This window comes from Cervus canadensis, chromosome X, assembly GCF_019320065.1.
Source record: "Cervus canadensis isolate Bull #8, Minnesota chromosome X, ASM1932006v1, whole genome shotgun sequence".
Classification (NCBI taxonomy): Eukaryota; Metazoa; Chordata; class Mammalia; order Artiodactyla; family Cervidae; genus Cervus; species Cervus canadensis.
In genome coordinates, this window is record NC_057419.1 from 101814006 (window position 1) to 101833025 (window position 19020).

At 45.4% G+C, this 19020-nt stretch overlaps 2 protein-coding genes across 2 annotated transcripts in view; both read left to right on the forward strand.

Annotated features, from left to right (window-relative positions):
- Nucleotides 1-1134: 1134 nt before the first annotated feature.
- Nucleotides 1135-2419, forward strand: LOC122434456 (60S ribosomal protein L3-like). The gene has a single exon (XM_043457846.1). The coding sequence runs from the start codon at nt 1158-1160 to the stop codon at nt 2367-2369; it is 1212 nt and encodes a 403-aa protein (XP_043313781.1). The 5' UTR covers nt 1135-1157; the 3' UTR covers nt 2370-2419.
- A 5145-nt stretch (nt 2420-7564) lies between these two features.
- The window catches only part of TMEM185A (transmembrane protein 185A), a 41182-nt gene continuing 29726 nt past the window's right edge, over nt 7565-19020 (forward strand). The window contains exon 1 of the mRNA XM_043457845.1: nt 7565-8363. Coding sequence (XP_043313780.1) covers nt 7792-8363 — 572 coding nt within the window. The 5' untranslated portion in view covers nt 7565-7791. The remainder of the gene's footprint in view (nt 8364-19020) is intronic.

The following is a 19020-nucleotide window of genomic DNA, read 5'->3' on the forward strand; positions in this document are numbered from 1 at the left end:
GACACCCTTTCAACAACACAAGAGATGATTCTACACCTGAACATAACCAGATGATCAATATCTAAATCAGATTGATTATATTATTTGCAGCTGAAGATCGAGCAGCTCTATACAGTCAGCAAAAGCAAAACATGGAGCTGACTGTGGCTCAGATCATGAACTCCTTATTGCAAACTTCAGACTTAAATTGAAGAAAGTAGGCAAAACCAATAGGCCATTCAGGTATGACCTAAATCAAATCCCTTATGATCATACAGTTAAGGTGACAAATAGATTCAAGTGACTAGGTCTGGTAGACAGAATGCCTGAAGAACTATTGACAAAGGTTTGCATCATTGTACAGGAGGTGATGACTAAAATAATCCCAAAGAAAAAGAAATGTAAGAAGGCAGAATGGTTGTTTGAGGAGGCTTTACAAATAGCTGAGAAAAGAAGACGAGTGAAAGGCAGAGGAGAAAGGGAAAGATGTACCCAACTGAATGCAGAGTTCTCAAGAGTAGCAAGAAGAGATAAGAAAGCCTTCTAAGTGAACAGTGCAAAGAAATAGAGGGAAAGAGTAGAATGGGAAAGACTAGAGATCTCTTCAAGAAAACTGGAGTTATCAAGGGACAATTTCATGCAAAGATGGGCACAACACAGGACAGAAACAGTATGGACCTAACAGAAACAAAAGAGATTAAGAAGAGGTGGCAAGAATACACAGAAGACCTGCACAAAAAAGGTCTTAATGACCCGGATAACCATGATGGTGTGACCCACTCAGCTGGAGAAAGACATCTGGAATGTGAAGTCAAGTGGACCTTAGGAAGCATTACCATGGACAAAGCTAGTAAGGGTGATGGAATTCCAGTTGTTGTTCAGTTGAACAGTCATATCCAACTCTTTGCCACCCCATGGACTGCAGCATGACAGGCTTCCCTGTCCTTCACTATCACCTGGAGCTTGCTCAAACTCATGTCCATTGAGTCAGTGATGCCAACCAACCATCTCCTCTGTCATCCCCTTCTCCTCCTGCCTTCAGTCTTGCCAAGCATCAGGGTCTTTTCCAATGAGTCAGCTCTTCGCATCAGGTGGCCAAAGTATTGGAGCTTCAGACTCAGTATCAGTCTTTACAATGAAAATTCAGGACTGCTCTACCAGCAGCTTCCGACGGCAGGATGCCTCACAGAAAGTTCTCCGCTCCCAGGCACGGGTCCCTGGGCTTCCTGCCTCGGAAGCGCAGCAGCCGGCACCGCGGGAAGGTGAAGAGCTTCCCCAAGGATGACTCTTCCAAGCCCGTGCACCTCACCGCCTTCCTCGGCTACAAGGCTGGCATGACCCACATTGTGAGGGAGGTCGATAGGCCAGGGTCCAAGGTGAACAAGAAGGAAGTTGTGGAGGCTGTGACCATCGTGGAGACTCCGCCCATGGTGATTGTGGGCATCGTGGGCTACGTGGAAACACCCCGAGGCCTCCGGACCTTTAAGACCATCTTTGCTGAGCATATCAGCGACGAGTGCAAAAGGCGCTTCTACAAGAAATGGCATAAATCTAAGAAGAAGGCCTTCACCAAATACTGCAAGAAGTGGCAGGACGTAGATGGCAAGAAGCAACTGGAGAGGGACTTCAGCAGCATGAAGAAGTATTGTCAGGTCATCCGTGTCATTGCCCACACCCAGATGCGCCTGCTTCCTCTGCGCCAGAAGAAGGCCCACCTCATGGAGATCCAGGTGAACGGAGGCACTGTGGCTGAGAAACTGGACTGGGCCCGCGAGAGGCTTGAGCAGCAGGTCCCTGTCAACCAAGTATTTGGCCAGGATGAGATGATTGATGTCATTGGGGTGACCAAGGGCAAAGGCTACAAAGGGGTCACCAGCCGTTGGCACACCAAGAAGCTACCCCGTAAGACCCACCGAGGGCTGCGCAAGGTTGCCTGTATTGGGGCTTGGCATCCCGCCCGGGGGGCCTTCTCTGTGGCTCGGGCTGGGCAAAAAGGCTACCATCACCGCACTGAGATCAACAAGAAGATCTACAAGATTGGTCAGGGCTACCTCATCAAGGACGGCAAACTGATCAAGAACAATGCCTCTACTGATTACGATCTGTCTGACAAGAGCATCAACCCTCTGGGCGGCTTTGTCCACTACGGTGAGGTGACCAATGACTTCGTCATGCTCAAAGGCTGTGTGGTGGGAACCAAGAAGCGAGTGCTCACTCTGCGCAAGTCCTTGCTGGTGCAGACCAAACGCCGGGCCCTGGAGAAGATTGACCTCAAATTTATTGACACCACTTCCAAATTTGGTCACGGTCGCTTCCAGACTGTGGAGGAGAAGAAAGCCTTTATGGGACCACTTAAGAAGGACCGAATTGCCAAGGAAGAAGGGGCCTAATAGAACAGATTGTACAGCTGGTAGAATCTCAATAAAATTATTTTCCAGTGGAAAAAAAAAAAAAAAAAAAGAAAATTCAGGACTGATTTCCTTTAGGATTGACTGGTTTGATCTCCTTACAGTTCCAGGGACTTTCAAGAGTCTTATCCAACCCACAGTTCAAAAGCATCATTTTTTTGCCATTCAGCCTTCTTTATGGTTCAACTCTCACATCCATACATGACTACTGGAAAAATCATAGATTTGACTATACGGATCTTTGTTGGCAAAGCAATGTCTCTGCTTTTTTAATATGCTATCTAGATTTGTCATAGCTTTTCTTCAAAGGAACAAGTGTCTTTTAATTTCATGGCTGCAGTCACCATCTGCCCCCCAAAATAAAGTATGTCACTGTTTCCATTGTTTTCCCATCTATTTGCCATGAAGTTATGGGACCGGATGTCATGATCTTAGTTTTCTGTTGAGTTCTAAGCCAGCTTTTTCACTCTCCTCTTTCACCTTCATCAAGAGGCTCTTTAGTTCCTCTTCACCTTTTGCCATAAGCATGGTGTCATCTGCATATCTGAGGTTATTGATATTTCTCCCAGCAATATTGATTCCAGCTTGTGATTCATCCAGCCTGGCATTTCCCATGATGTACTCTGCACATAAGTTAAATAAGCAGAATGACAATATATAGCCTTGAATCACTCCTTTCCCAATTTGGAACCAGTCCATTGTTCCAAATTCAGATCTAACTGTTCTTGACCTGCTTACAGGTTTCTCAGGAGGTCTAATCTAAGGTGGTCTGGTATTCCCATCTCTTTAAGAATTTTACACAGTTTGTTGTGATCCACACAGTCAAAGTCTTTAGCATAGTCAATGGAGCAGAAGTACATATTTTTCTGGAATTCTCTTGCTTTTCCAATGATCCAACGGATGTTGGTAGTTTGATCTCTGGTTCCTCTGCCTTTTCTAAATCCAGCTTGTACATCTGGAATTTCTCAGTTCACGTACTGTTGAAGCCTAGCTTAGAGAATTAGAGAATTCTGAACATTACTTTGCTGGTAGGTGAAATGAGTGCAATCGTGTGGTAGAGTGAACACGCTTTGCTATTGCCCTTCTTTGGGATTGGAATAAAAACTGATCTTTTCCAATCCTGTGGCCACTGATGAGTTTTACAAATTTACTGGCATATTGAGTGCAGCACTTTTAGAGCATTATCTTTTAGGATTTAAAGTAGCTCAGCTGGAATCCCATCACATCCACTAGCTTTGTCTGTAGTGATTCTCCCTAAAGCCCACTTGACTTTGCACTTCAGGATATCTGGCTCTAAGTGAGTGATCACACCATAGTGATTATCTGGGTCATTAAGATCTTTTTTGTATAGATCTTCTGTGTATTCTTGCCACCTCTTCTTGATTTCTTCTGCTTCTGTTAGGTCCATACTGTTTCTGTCCTTTATTGTGCCTGAATTTGCATGAAAAATCTCTAATTTTCTTGAAGAGATCTCTTATTTTTCCCATTCCAGCTGAGCCATTTCAACTCCAAAAAGATGATGCTGTGAATGTGCTGGACTCAATATGGCAGCCAATTGGGAAAACTCAGCAGTGACCACAAGACTGGAAAAGATCAGTTTTCATTCCAATCCCAAAGAAGGGTAATGTCAAAGCATGTTCAAACTACCGCACAATTGCACTCATTTCACATGCTAGCAAAGTAATGCTCAAAATCCTTCAAGCTAGGTTTCAACAGTACGTGAAGCAAGAACTTCCAGATGTTCAAGATGGACTGAGGAAAGGCAGAGAAATGAGAGATCAAATTGCCAACATCTGTTGGATTACGGAGAAAGCAAGAGAATTCCAGAAAAATATGTACTTCTGCTTCATTGACTACACTAAAGACTTTGACTGTGTGGATCACAACAAACTGTGGAAAATTCTTAAAGAGATGGGAATACCAGACCACCTTACCTGCCTCCTGAGAAACCTGTATGCAGGTCAAGAAGCAATAGTTAGAACCGAACATGAAACAATGGACTGGTTCCAAATTGGGAAAGGAGTACGTGAAGGCTGTGCATTGTCACTCTACTACTTATTTAACTTATATGCAGAGTACATCATGGGAAATGTCAGGCTGGATGAAGCACAAACTGGAATCAAGATTTCTGGGAGAAATAACCACCTCAGATAAGCAGATGATACCACTCTAATAGCAGAAAATGAAGAGGAACTAAAGAGCCTCTTGATGAAGGTAAAGAGGAGAGTGAAAAAGCTGGCTTAAAACTCAACAGAAAACTAAGATCATAGCATCTTTTCCTATCACTTCATGGCAAATAGATGGGGAAACCATGAAAACAGTGACAGACTTTATTTTTCTGGGTTCCAAAATCACTGCAAATGGTGACCTCAGGCATGAAATTAAGACACTTGCTCCTTCAAAGAAAAGCTGTGACAAACCTGGACAGCATATTAAAAAGCAGAGCCCTCACTTTGCCTAAAAAGGTCTGTCTAGTCAAATCTGTGATTTTTCCAGTACTCATATACGGATGTGAGAGTTGGACGATATAGAAGGCTGAATGCCAAAAAATTGATGCTTTTGAACTGTGATGCTGGAGAAGACTCTTGAGAGTCGCCTGGAGAGCAAGGAGATCAAACCAGTCAATCCTAAAGGAAATCAATCCTGAATATTCCTTGGAAGGACTGATGCTGAAGCTCCAATACTTTGGCCACCTTATGCAAAGGGCCAACTCATTGGAAAAGACCCTGATGCTGGGAAAGATTGAGGGCAGGAGGAGAAGAGGGTGGTAGAGGATGAGATGGTTTGATGGCATCACCAACTCAATGGATATTAATTTGAGCAAACTCTGGGACATAATGAAGGACAGGAAAGTCTGGCGTGCTGCAGTCCATGGGTCACAAAGAGTCAGACACAACTGGAGGACTGAACAACAACAACAAGGGCCAGCCTGGCTGAAGAAGCTGTCAAGCAGGTCCCCCAGGAACCCTGGGGCAGGCCCTGTCCCCCAGCCGGCCTGGCATTGGCTCCTAGCTGTCCCTCTCTCCACTGGAGGGACAGTGACACTGGTCTGAGTCCTCTGTGTCCCCTTCATTCTGTTGCTGTGGTGGCCTGGGGGAGCAGCCCTGGTGGCACGGACAGCTGGGCCACAACTATTTTGTTCCCTGACCCAGGTCTTCCATGACCAGAGTGTCTGAAGGCAGCATTGGCTCCTTTTAGGGCCCTGCTCTTCAGAAGCTCACCTTCTACCCATCACATTGGAGTCAATGTGAATGTTGAATTGGAAAAGTCACCTACTTGTCCGAAGAGTAGCATAAATCCAAGGTGGTCTTTAAAAGCATGGTTCAGATATACACTGAAGTTTCTTGAACCCAGTAACACATGTCCACTCCAAAGCCACATGGATATGCTTTCTGGTTTACTTGGGGTTCATGCCTTTTCAATCCAGAACCATTTTAGGCCTTTGTATGAAGATTATCCAGAGCCTCTAAGTAAGGTGGCCCTAAAATGTGGTAGCCAGTCCAGGTTGGCTAGAGGAGATAATGAAGGTGTCATCCTTTGCATGGCTCAGGGGCTTTCCTCAATGCTCGGGTCACTCATGGATTTGTCCACACAGGCCATTGAAGCTTTGGGTTGCTGCACAGGGCCAGACACGGAGTGATGGGTATGAAGTGGGCAGCAGATTGGCAGCAGGGTCTTTTGTACTTGTTGGAAAGAGGACAAGAGGGTCACCTGGATGCTCTGAATCTTATTTCCATAGGAGCCCCAGGAAAATACATGGCAGGGCCACCAGTGAAGTTGAGGCAGTCCAGGTACCTCCACTTCTCAAAGGTTCAAGATGGGAGGCTTGGGTAGTCCAATTTTTCCTGTATGTTCTCATAGACAGGCCTCTATGCTCCCTCGGCAATTTGGCTTGTCAGGGCAAAAGAATACAGTGACAGTTGTTTGTGCATTGGCATCCTGTTCCCCCAGGCTAGGCAGCCCCCAGAGGCTGATCATTTTGGAGGTGGGGGCTACTGCAGACCTACAGAGCAGTGGCTCAGCTCTGAGATCCTCTGGGACCTCACCAAAGTAGTGCCTGCTCTCAAGGCTCTGGAGTCTGAGCAGCCCGTTTGGTCTCTGTCCACGAATCTCTTGAAAGGGCAACAGTACCTGGTACTCAAGTGTCTTAACTGACCAACAATCTCACTCTTAATGCCTGTTTGGAGTGAGGCCACTAGTAAGGAAGTGGTGCTGGCCAATCTGGTCACTGGCAAGTATCTCTTTTTTTTTTGCAGAGTGTGGGCTGCAGGTTTGTCAGGAACCCTAAATCCTACATCCTTAGTTGCTGGGTAGTTCAAGGCACATTATACAAGCTTTTCTGTGCCTCAGCTTTCCCTTCTGTATTTCTATGTTCATTGAGAATCTTCTCAGGGGTAGACAAAGGACTCTACTGGAAGGATGGGCTGGGGAGATAGACTCAAACTCTAGGACAGTCCTCTGGTGCTTCAAAAGCTAACAAACTTGATTAAGGTCACTCATCCTTAAAAACAGCTCATATAATAATACCCACTCCCTAGTGGGTTTGGGAAGCCTAATTACCACTTGTGAAATGTTTTGCAAGTTCTCAGAAGAAAGGTAATACATCATGGCAAAATATGACTCTCATAATTGTGATATTCTCAAGCTGCCTCCAGGGCTAAGTCCTATAAAATTGCCATTTGAGAAACTGCAATTGTAACAAAGTATAACTATTACCCATAATGATATGAGACTAATGTCTAAGGTATTCCTGTGCCCATGGAAAACTCATATCAGCCCGGAAGTGAAGAAGGTAGACCAGGCCACCTGCTCGAGCTTATTCTGCTCTTTAATTCCAAAAGTAAACAAACTCCCTGAAGAGAGGCCCCTGCAGAAGCACCAGATAGCAACAGTGTTCTCTGAGCACCAAGTGTGCACCAGGCAGTGTGTTATGCACGCTATCTCACCGAATCTTGCCAAGTTTAGGAAGTAAGTTTTATTATCTCCGTTTTGCAGAGGAGAAAAAAATGAGGCTCAAAGATGTTAACTTGCCCAAGGAAAATGAACCCGGTAGTTATAAATAGGATGGCTCAGAGCCGAGGAAGAGTTGGGCCAGGTGGGAGGCGACCACAGAGTCTAGGCAGGAGCCAAGGAGACTTTGAACTAGGTTAGCAAAGCCAGGATGACTTCCAGATTTCCAGTTTGGGCACCCCACCTTGCAAACAAGCCGGTGACTAGGTCTGCTCCCAACGCAGAGGCAACCGAGGATGGGAAGGCCGCAGGGAGGGCGGATGACTTTGGAGCAGGGTAGCCTGAGTTTGGGACGGCCAGCATATCTCCACGCGCTGACGTGGGCCTTGGGAGGGAAGTTGAGAAGCAGTCATTGACACGTTTGACAGGTGAAGCCTGGGAGGAGATCGCCAAAATGAAACGTGTTTCCCGGGGTCACTACCCTCAAGGTTCAGTTCTCGCAGAGGGAAACCTCCATAAGGCAGCGCGGGCCAAGGTGTCAGGGGTCAGCGAAGACCTCCCCGTGGGACTCCCGGGCGAACCTCTCCCTCCCCATGGGCCTGCGCAGAGTCAGCAGCCCTGTTTGGTTCTCCACGCCCTCCCCCCGGGTCCCCTGTCCCTCCGGCCTCCGTCGTCCCCGCCGTCTCCTTGGCCCGGCGCGGGGCCGAGGGCCGGGACCTTCGCTTGCCGGGAGCCAGGAGACCGGCGTCGCGCGTGGCCCACCTCGCTCCTCGGGGCGGCGGGGCGGGGCTCAGGGCGCATGCGCAACGGCCTTACGGAAGCCCGGAAGGAGGGGAGGGAGGTGCGGCTCAGGTTTCTCCGGGAGGCGGCGGCGGCGACGACGGTTACGCGGCCGGCGCTGGCACCATGTACCCGCTGTAACGCGCAGACCGCGCTGCGCGGGGGGGCGGGGGGAGGAGGAGGAGGACGCCGCGGTGAGTTCTCCGCCATGAACCTGAGGGGCCTCTTCCAGGACTTCAACCCGAGGTGAGGCGCCGCCCGCACGGCTTGGGGAGGCGCGGCGGCCGTGTTGCCGCGGTGGGCGACGGGGCCTGCCCGAGCCTCCTCGGAAAACCGATCGGCCTCGGCGCCGCCCCGCTGCTCCTCCCGCGTCCGCTACGTTCAACCTCCGGCCCACCGTCCCTTCTAGAACCTCTCGGCCGCGGCCCCAGCCTTGCCGGAACCCCACGCCCCTCTGCTCGCCTTCCCTTGTCGTTGTCCCAACTTCCCTCTCACCACTCCATCTTCTGGCACCCACTGCCTGCCTCCGTTCCCCGGGCCAGGGCCGCTTCACTTGACCCGACACCCCTACCCCCCACCCCAGCTGTTTCCTCCAGTTTCTCCCAGCCCTTGAGGTTTGCCTTGGACGTTTGCCCATACCTCGCTTGTTTGCTTCTTTGTGGAACTGATACCTGAAATACTGTTGAATCCTTGGAGTCCGTGTCAGGGTATGGCGGGACCTTACGTAATGCTTTCTGGGGGGTAAACCTGACAATTTTCCGTGCGTGTTGTCTCAGCAGTCTTGATTATATGTTTATTTGCAGGAAGTAGATATTGCCGTTCTGTTTCCCAGATGGGGACTAGGGAGTGGACAGGATGGAAGGCACTCAGGCTAAGGAATCGAGCGTCTCTCCTTGCACTTGCCCAAGTGTTCTGTAACTCTCTTACCTCCTCAGACTGTGAACTCCCTAAAGCAGAGACGGTCTCCTGCTCAGTTCTCTATTCCCAACAGGCCCGGTTGTGTCTGACACACATAGGAGCCACTTGTAAAATGTGGAACTAAACTGAGCCCAAAGACCTGGATTGGAGACCAGGCCATATGTAACTGGGGGCTTCTCTGCTTATGTGAAAAATAAGGAGTTGGTCTAGCTGACCTCTGAAGTCCACTGCCCTGTGAAGGGAGTGCCGTGTCTCATATTTGCTGGTTGGAAGCCACGCACTCGATGAACCTTTCCTATGCTGGGTTCTGGGCTGGGGGTTTCAGATGCTGGGAGGGCCCATGGGAATGGAGAAGGGCAGGGAAATAGACGACTTATGGCAGTGTGCAGTGTTGTACTGTGGCAGCCCAGGAGAGACCACTGTCCAGGCTGCTTGTGGGGGATGCAGGGAAGTCTTGGGGTTAGAGATAGAGGATGAGAGTGTGTGTGTGTGTGTGTGTGTGTTGGGAGTGCCATCTCCTTAGGGATGGTGGCATTTTAAGCTGCGAGCCATTGTGACTTCCTGAGCGCTCTTACTCCTCTTTGAGCTCTGTCCTGTTCGTCTTCTGTCTAGTCTGAAGTGCCAGTGTGCCCTTCCCAGTGCAGTCATTATCACTGTTGGCCTTCAAGATGCTCTGCATAGAGGAGCTTGTTGAGAGCAAGTAGCAGAGAACTGACTACATGCATCGCCTTCCTCTGCTGCTCCTAGGTAGGGATTAGGGTTGATCTCCGGGTTGGCAGAGTTGGATAGGCCTTGTGTATTTGGCGATGGTGATGAGAACGATAAGATCTGAATTGTTTTGTGTCCTTGGGCCACTTACTTATCTATTTTATCCATAGCAGAATAGGGAGGCCAATTTAATGATTGATTGCAAAGCACTTTACAAATAGAAAGCTCCAGGACAATTTTGCAAGGTGACAAGAGCTTTCTAAAGCTACAAAGAGTTGCCTGGAGTGATCAAACTAACAGTTGCCGAAACAAAACCGTGCTGCACAGATAATGTCCTTAACCACTTTTTTCGGTAGCTTCTCCCCTCGTCTCCCAGAATTTGCACATGAAAATTATAATCAAATACCAGCTATCTAAGGGCTTCCCAGGTGGCACTAGTGGTAAAAACATGCCTGCCATCGAAGGAGACCTAAGAGATGTAGGTTCGAGCCCTGGGTTTGAAAGATCCGCTGGAGGAGGAAATGGCCACCTAGTCTACTATTCTTGCCTGGACAATCCCCATGGACAGAGGAGCCTGGTGGGCTACAGTCCATGGGGTCACTAAAAGAGTCAGACACAACTGAAGCAACTTAGCACACATACATGCACCAGCTATCTAAACAGCTTTATGGTAAACATCACCATATTTGTCAGCCTTTTAGTTCTCCAGGGATTGAGATGCACAGCTCCCTGGGAAGTGTAAAGGTGTGGTGGGTCAGTGGAAGTGAGCAGTGTTTCCTCACAGCGGAGACTGCTGTGACGGTGGCCAGCTCATGTTGGCAGCTGCCAGTTTTCAGCTGGTGGTGTGTTATGTCTCACGGGCACACCTTGTTTTTGACACTGTTCTGTCATTTTTAGTCTTGCTTCATGCCTAGGAGGACCTGCCAGAGAGCTCTCGAGTGAACTGAGGGCTTGTGCCAGGGCCTCCAGCTTTGCCCCCTGCCTGGGATTCAGAGCCCATTCCACACCTGCCTCCTAGCCCAGCACCTTGGCACACACTGTTCTCTTTGCTGGGAATGTTCCCCTCTCCTCCTGACCTAGTGAACCCCTGTTTCTCCTTGAGATCTCAGCTCACTTGTTGCTTGCTGAGAGCAGCTTTTTTGCCTTCCTGGACCAGCCCACTGAGCCCTGTTTGTACCCCTGTGCATAGGGTGCTATGCTCCTCCTCCATGCTCTCGCCTGGACCCTTGTGTTTGTCTGTGTGCTTGTTTGATTAATGCCTGTCTGCCCTGTGAAAAGGTAGCTGTAGCTCTGTCGGGGCAGGGACTTGACTCTGTGCTTTATAGTCGCCTGCCTACCTGGCTCAGAAAGTGTTTGTGGGAGGGATGGATGAATGAATGAACGACTCACTCTGCAGAGTCACTGTCTTCCTCATGGTCTGCGGCCTGGTTCTCTTTCCTGTCACCCCCTTCCCTCCTTCAGAATGCAGCCCTTCCATCGGAGAGCTGGGAACACTGTGACACCAAGCCGACTGTGGCTGCCTTGACTTTGCAGACTGTGTATGTCACAGGAATAGTCACTGTCAATAGTCAAGGCAGGGGCCATGACTCCAAATCTCCTTTCCATCCTTTTGATCTTGGTGAGTCTGAATCTGCTGCTGTATTGCCAACGCTCTGGGAAATGGCACGGACAGAATGATTCACAGCTGTCAACACTCAGATGTGCAGGAGTGCCAGCTGACCTTCTGCCTCGTTGCATCTGGCTCAGAACTGGTTGATCATGAGCTTCTTTTTAGTTATAGAGGTTAAAGCTTGCTGGTAATTAACAAAAGGGAGCTGCCTGGCCTTTAAGAGGTGTTTGTAAAGTATAGTAAAGCATTCCTTAATCAAATATCTCCCTGGTGCCTACTGCAAGCCAGAGATGTGCTGGGTGCTCAGAGTACAATTGTGAATGGGACATGGTCCCTCGCCACGCTCCTCAAGCCCAGCAGAAGATGCAGAAATGGAAACAGATTAAAATTCACATAGGATGAGGTGTTCCAGGGACAGGAACCTAAGAACCATATGCTGTGGGAACACGAGGGGCAGAGCCACGAATTCTGTCTAGTTCAACAGGGAGGGTTCCACAGCCTGGTCCTGAAGGATAGACTTATAGGCTTTTGTCAGACCAGAGTGCAGGGAGGGTATCTTAGGAGGGATGAAGTATGCAGAGGTCCAGGGTCATGGGAAGGCCTGGTGTGTTAAGACAGTGGTGAAAGGTCAATGTGGTAGGGGCATTGCAGACAACACCCATCATGTTATTTTAAAATACTCTATCTACATAGTGCTCACAATTCCTGTAAATATTTTTGGCACATTACTGTTTTTTTTTTTTTTTAATGATGCTTCAGATGCATCAGTGGTGAGTGTACGTTGGTACTGTTAATGAACTCTTAACCTCCCAAATGTCTGTTTATTTGTTGCTCTGTCATCTCAGATTACCTATAGTAAGAAAACCCTGTTGATTATAGTGAGGTTATTGTTAATAATAGCTATGACTTATGCGACACCTACCATGTGCCAGGCACAAGGTCACGACTCTGTACCCATTATCTTGAATCTTTACAGCAGCCCTGTGAGTTTGATATCAGCCTCGTTTTGTAGAGTCTTAGCTTGTGACTTCCCTAAAGCCGCACAGTTAGCAAGGGCCCAAGTCAGGATTCTAAGAGGTTGGTCTCCTTCTGAAGCCTTTGCTCTTTTGGGTAGACCATGCATGCCCCCCCCTAATTTAGTGACATGCCCCCCACCCCAATCATGGCACAGTAGGTCCAATTTACTAAGGAGCCTTCTATTTATGAGTGGTAATTAAACAAAGCAAACCTTGTGTTTGAGCTGACACATCCAAATGAGTGTTATCTTTCAAAGAAGTTACTTAGGGAAAAGGTAAATATATACCTGTTGCATTGCTCATACCCCTTGTTACTCATCTGAAATTTTCCTTTGAAGCAAATCATCTAAGAAAATCTATCTCACTGCTTTATAATCATATACAGTTGTTTAACCAAAATAGTGCCAATTAGTTTGATCACACTTCCTATTCACTAGACTTAGCTCTGACTGACTTTTGGCCATTTCTAAAAATCCACTGTCAGTGAAGATTTGGCACCATTGAGGGTATTCAAAAGAACAGACTGTGGGTTCTCAAGGCAAGTCCAGGAGGAAAGGTCCAAAGATGACTTGAGCCCTGAAGTGGGATTAATGCCCTGCCTCCCAGGGGAACTGTTTAAATGAGACCAGTCTCACTTGAATGCAGAATTTCTGGTTTTGAAAATATCATTCCCATTACTTGCTAATTACACACACATTTTTGTTGGGTACGAGTTCTTTGAAGAGCAGGGTGGTGAGGGGTTCGATAAATGTGTAGAGTGTTGGGTACAGAGAGATATGAGCCATTGGGAACTCTGTTATAGGAGAGAGACAGTGGATTAGAGGCATTTTAGATAGTTTCCTAGGACTTTGGAAGTGGAGCTTCCCAATATTGAGCTTGGGGTTTCCAATTGCGTCGCCTGATCATAGGCCATACCTGTACAAGGAGACTAGAATTTAAGATGAAATCCCTGAACTCTGGAGATAGGCTCTATTTAACTGATGATTTGTACTTTGTCACCTATGACCTAATAGCGAGTAAAATGATTGCTAGATGAGCTTGTTACAACTGGTTTCTTTGGTCATACTAGAGGTAAAATTCATCATTTACAGGGACTTTCTTATCCCCTTATCTTAATGAGTGGATATATGAGCAATCTAGTGTGGAGAGAGTGACCCCTACCCCACAACCACAAAGCTGGGAAACAGTTCCCACAGGCCTGGGCTCTATCTAGTCCTCCTCAAGAGTCATTTGCTTTTATTTGGCTTTTGTGTGTTCTTGCCAGTAAATGACTAAACTTTGTAAGATTCTGCTCAGTGTAAGAGGCGCAGTTCCTTTAAATGTTGGGAGAGTGTCAGCAGCTTGTCAATTGGAGCCATTCTCTGAAGTTATAGACAGGTGCTCACAGGGATGTGTCACCCAGAGCATGTATGTGTGTGTGTGTGTGTGTGTGCCTGCTCCAGGTAAAGCCAGTGGCTTTCACTGGAAGAAAAGTATGAGTCCAGTTGCATTCTTTTGACTTGTAGAAAAAAAAATAATAAAACTTTATACTGACAGTGTCATCTCTTTACTTGGTATATTTCCTCCATCCCTAAATCCTTTTCCCCTCACTCCAAGGTGGAGAGAGGGGATTTGAGCCTTAAGCAGAGAGCTCCGTGTACATTTCAGAGAGGATACTAGCTTTGTAGTTTGACTCATGTGACTGTACTTAGTGATCTTGTATTGGCATTACAGATTCACATGAGAGTGTAGTAAAACCATTTTTAAGGTGTAATTGGAAGAGTGAAATTGAGGAAGTGGTGGTTCGGTGCCAGAATATCCACTGGAACCTCCATTTGCTGATTGGTGGAGAATTGAGCAGTCTGTTTTTATACTTGGATTCTGGTCTGAAAGTTTCTTGAAAAGTAACATACTAGTTTAGGCTTTTAATTTTTTTTATTTTTAATGATTTTTTATTGTGGTAAGAGTCACAGGATATAAAACATAGTGTTTTAACCATATTTATCTGTACAAGTCAGTGGCATTAAGTATGTTCACATTGTTGTGCAACTGTCACCATCATGCGTCTCCTGAATCTTTCACCTTCCAAAGTTTAGACTTTTTTTAAAAAGTAAACTTTCCTATCACTGTGTTACTGCTATGTCATAATCTCTTCCTGCCAATAAGCTTTGAAATTTCCTATTTAATAGGCAGTCATCTTTTTCTCTTGGGTTTAAATGTATTGGTATTGTTGAGATACTATTATTTTTCTTCCCAATTAGAAGCATGTATAAATTCAACATTTTATAATTTCTGATGGTATTAATTTGTTTTATTTGATTGACTCTGGAGTTGTTTGTTTTTTCAAGGAGCCAGCTATTCATGTTACTTATTGATTTCATTTTGTTTCCACATTTCTACTTCTACTTTTATTATTTCCATATTTTGGCTTCTTTGCTTTTTTCCCTTAAAATTCTTGGAGAGGAACTCAATTCTCTGGTTTTCCTTTTGTCTCTTTTCTTTTTTGCTTTGATTTACACTTTTCGAGTGGATACATGTTCTCTGAGCTTTGCTTTGGCAGCTGTCTGGGCATATTGATATTTCAGTTGTTTAGTTGTATTTTAAATATTCTGTATTAATTCTGTTTCATCCTTGGCTTAGTCATTATCTAAGAAAGGAAACTAACATTTATTGTGTATTACCTGCTTGGTGCCAAGCCCGGCAATGGTGCTTTCTATATATTTTTAAAAGAAATATTGTCAGATTAGTTCCATGCCTTATGGTCATGCTGTTAGGTTTTCATTATTTAGATTTTCCTTATTCGTCATTTGAATGCTTTTTGCTTTGAAATCTAATTTATCAAATTACTAGTAAATTGCTTCTCTTTTCCTTACTCAATAATGATAAACCTGTGTTGTCTCCTTTCTTGTAGTTGGTTTGACTTTTGACATTGGTTGCAAGTGTGACTGTTGACTGCAACAGATTTAGATTTTATTTTTTAATCCAGTAAGTGATCTTTCTTATTTTAGGCCTGTGATAGCAGAATAATGACACCTATCCCCCAAATATGCCCACATCCTAATCCTTGGAACTTCGAAATACATTCCATTACACAGTAAAGGGAAATTAAGGTAACAGCTGGAATTATGGTTGTCAATCAGTTAACCTGAAAATAGGGGAGATTATTCTGGATTTTCTGGCTGGGCCCATTATCCGAGGTCTTAAATGTAGAAGAGGGAGGCAGAAGAGGAAGTCAGAGTGAGTCAATGTGGGGAGGAGTGCTGGAGCTTTGAAACTGGAGCAGGGGGTTACTAGCCAGCTCTGAAACAGCTTCTGTGTGTGCGTGCTAAGTCGCTTCAGTCGTGTCTGACTCTTTGCAGCCCTAGGGGCTGTAGCCCATCAGGCTCCTCTGTCCATGGGATTCTCCAGGCAAAATACTGGAGAGGGTTGCCATGCCCTTCTCCAGGGGATCTGCCTGACCCAGGGATTGAACCTGCATCTTTTATGTCTCCCACATTGGCGGGCAGGTTGTTTCCACTAGAGCCACCTGGGAAGCAGCTTCTTGAAGCTGGTAAGACAGGGAAACATTCTCTCATAGAGCCTCCAGGAGGCTCAGAACCCTGGGGACACCTTGATTTTCACCCAGTGAGACCATTTCAGACTTTTGACATTCAAAACTGTAAAGATACTGTTTGTGCTTTTTAAGCCACTAAGTTGGTGCTAATTTTGTATGGCTGCAATAGAAAACCAATACCACAACACTTTATCCTCTTTAGATTTCTCCAACAACAATATTTGAAGAAGTTATATTTTGTTATTATTTGTTATTATAAGTTGTTATTTGTCCTCTTGTAAGGTCACCTTGTTTTCCTTATATTTTTAAGTTTTCATGTAATAGACCCAGAGCTCTTAATATCCCTTTGAAAAGTGAAAGTGAAGTTGCTCAGTCATGTCTGACTCTTTGCAACCCCATGGACTGTTGCTCACCAGGCTTCTCCATCCATGCGATTTTCTAGGCAAGAGTACTAGAGTGGGTTGCCATTTCCTTCTCCAGAGGATCTTCCCAACCCAGGGATCAAACCCAGGTCTTCTGCATTATAGGCAAACGCTTTACCATCTGAGCCACCAGGGAAGTCTAATATCCCTTTCAGTTCAGTTCAGTCGTTCAGTCGTGTCCGACTCTTTGCGACCCCATGAATCATGGCACCCAGACCTCCCTATCCATCACCAACTCCCGGTGTTTACTCAAACTCGTGTCCATCGAGTTGATGATGCCATCCAGCCATCTCATCCTCTGTTGTCCCCTTCTCCTCCTGCCCCTGATCCCTCCCAGCATCAGGGTCTTTTCCCGTGAGTCAACTCTTCTCATGAGGTGGCCAAAGTATTGGAGTTTCAGCTTCAGCAATTCTGTCAAAAATTATTAAATACTTTTCCAACATTTTAATTTTCATTATTTCCACTGCTCTTTCTTCTATTAAGTAATAGAACTCTTTTAGGGAAGATAATGTATTTATCTTACAGGGTTTACTCTCCCCACCTCATTTATTTATTGTTTTATAGTCTGAAACTCTTTTGGAAAATTTTTGCCTCTGTCTGTTATCTAATTTACCTAAGAACCTTGTGTTTGTCATTGTCCTTGCATTTGTTAATGTTCTAATCCACTTTTTTCTTTTAAAAATCCTTTCTGTTTTCCAGTCCATTGTTTCTGCTAATGATATATGTAGCTGAGGGCTTTGGTTGACAAATTGGTTCTGATTTTCTAGATTGTGTGATATCCCCCTGTGCTATCAGAGAGAAAAAGTTCTCTCACCTGGTAACTTTCTGTTTTTGGTGATCACTCCATTTCTACTAGCTCTTGAATCCCCCTCAAACCCTTTTCTTTGAAGTCTAGGAACATCATTCTTCTCTTGGAATCTTTCAGTTGTTGTGCTCTCCCTCTGTGTGGCAGCTTATAAAGGCCTCCCCTTGTTTCTGAGCATGAATAATCATAACTAACATATATTTAGTGCAGGAGTTATCAAACTGTTTTTCACAGACCCCCTTGGGGCCTTGAGAAACTTTCCAGGGATCTGCGAGGTCAGAACTATTTTCATAATAATACTAAGACATCCTTGGCCCCTTTTGCTGGGTTGCCATTTCACTCTGGTGAGTAAACTGCTGGCACCTGAGCACAAATCAAGCTGGTGCCAGGAAAAGTGAAAGTGAAAGTTGCTCAGTCGTGCCCAACTCTTTGTGACCCCATGGACTATGGTCCATGGAATTCTTTAGGCAAAAATACTGGAGTGGGTTACCATTTCCTTCTCCAGGGTATCTTCCTAATCCTGGGATTGAACCCTGGTCTCCTGCATTGCAGGCAGATTCTTTACCATCTGAGCCGCCAGGGAGGCCCTTCTGATAAAATGGATTGTGATAACAACTAATGTGCTTTTTTTGTTGCTATAATATAGTGAAATGTGTCAGCATTTAAAGATCTTCATTACTCAGTGCGCTAATATTTTCTGGTTGACCTATATGGAGTTAAAATCATGCAAGGATAAGAGATTCATCCAAAGTGCAAGAGAGACCAGTGCATTTTAATGTAGCAGACTATAAAAAATTCACTGAAGGAATTCCCTGGTGGTTAGGACTTGGTGTTTCATTGCCCAGGGCCTGGGTTCAGATCCTAGTCTGGGAACTAAGATCCTGTAAGCCTTGCAGCATGGTCAAGAAAAAAAGTTCATTGATAGTGTTTCGGAGTCCACATCAAGCAACTACTACTTATTGAGTTTTGGTGTCCTATTGAAGAAAAATATCCACCATTATCTAAAAGACCAATTAAAATACTGAGTTTTTTTCTGATGACATATCTCTGTGACATCAGCTCTTCTTCACATGCTTGAACTCAGACAATGTCAACAGAATGAATGCAGACATAAATATTATAATCTAGGTATCTGCTATGAAGCCAAACATTTTTTTTTGACTTAAAAAAAAATTTAATTGAAGGATAATTGCTTTACAGTATTGCATTGGTTTTTACCAAAGAGGAACATGAACCAGCCATAGGCTTACACATGTCCACTCCCACTTGAACATCCTTCCCACCTCCCTCCCCATCCCACTGCTCTAGGTTGTTATCCAGCCCTGGTTGGAGTTCCCTGAGTCATACAGCAGATTTCCATTAGCTATCTATTTTACATATGATAATATATGTTTCCATGTCACTCTCTCCATACCTCCCACTCTCTCCTTCCCCCACCCAGCTGTGTCCATAAGTCTGTTCTCAATGTCTGTGTCTCCATAGCTGATATGCAGATGGGTTCATCAATACCATCTTTCTAGATTCCATATGTATGTGTTAGTATATGGTATTTGTTTTTCTCTTTCTGACTTATTTCACTCTGTATGATAGGCTCTAGATTCATCCACCTCATTAGGACTGACTCAAATGTGGTCCTTTTTATGGCTGACTGAATATTCCATTCTATATATGTACAACAACTTCTTTATCCTTTGATCTGTTGATGGATATCTAGGTTGCTTCTATGTCCTAGCTATTGTAACTAAAGCTGCAGTGAACTTTGGGTTACACGTGTCTTTTTCAGTTTTGGTTTCCTCAGGGTATATGCCCAGTAGTGGGATTGCTGGGTCATGGTGGTTTTATTCCTAGTTTTTTTAAGGCATCTCCATACTATTCTCCATAGTGGTTGTATCA

Coding starts and splice junctions, on each gene's coding strand:
- LOC122434456 (XM_043457846.1), top strand. CDS start 1,158: ATGCCTCACAGAAAGTTCTCCGCTCCCAGGCACGGGTCCCTGGGCTTC.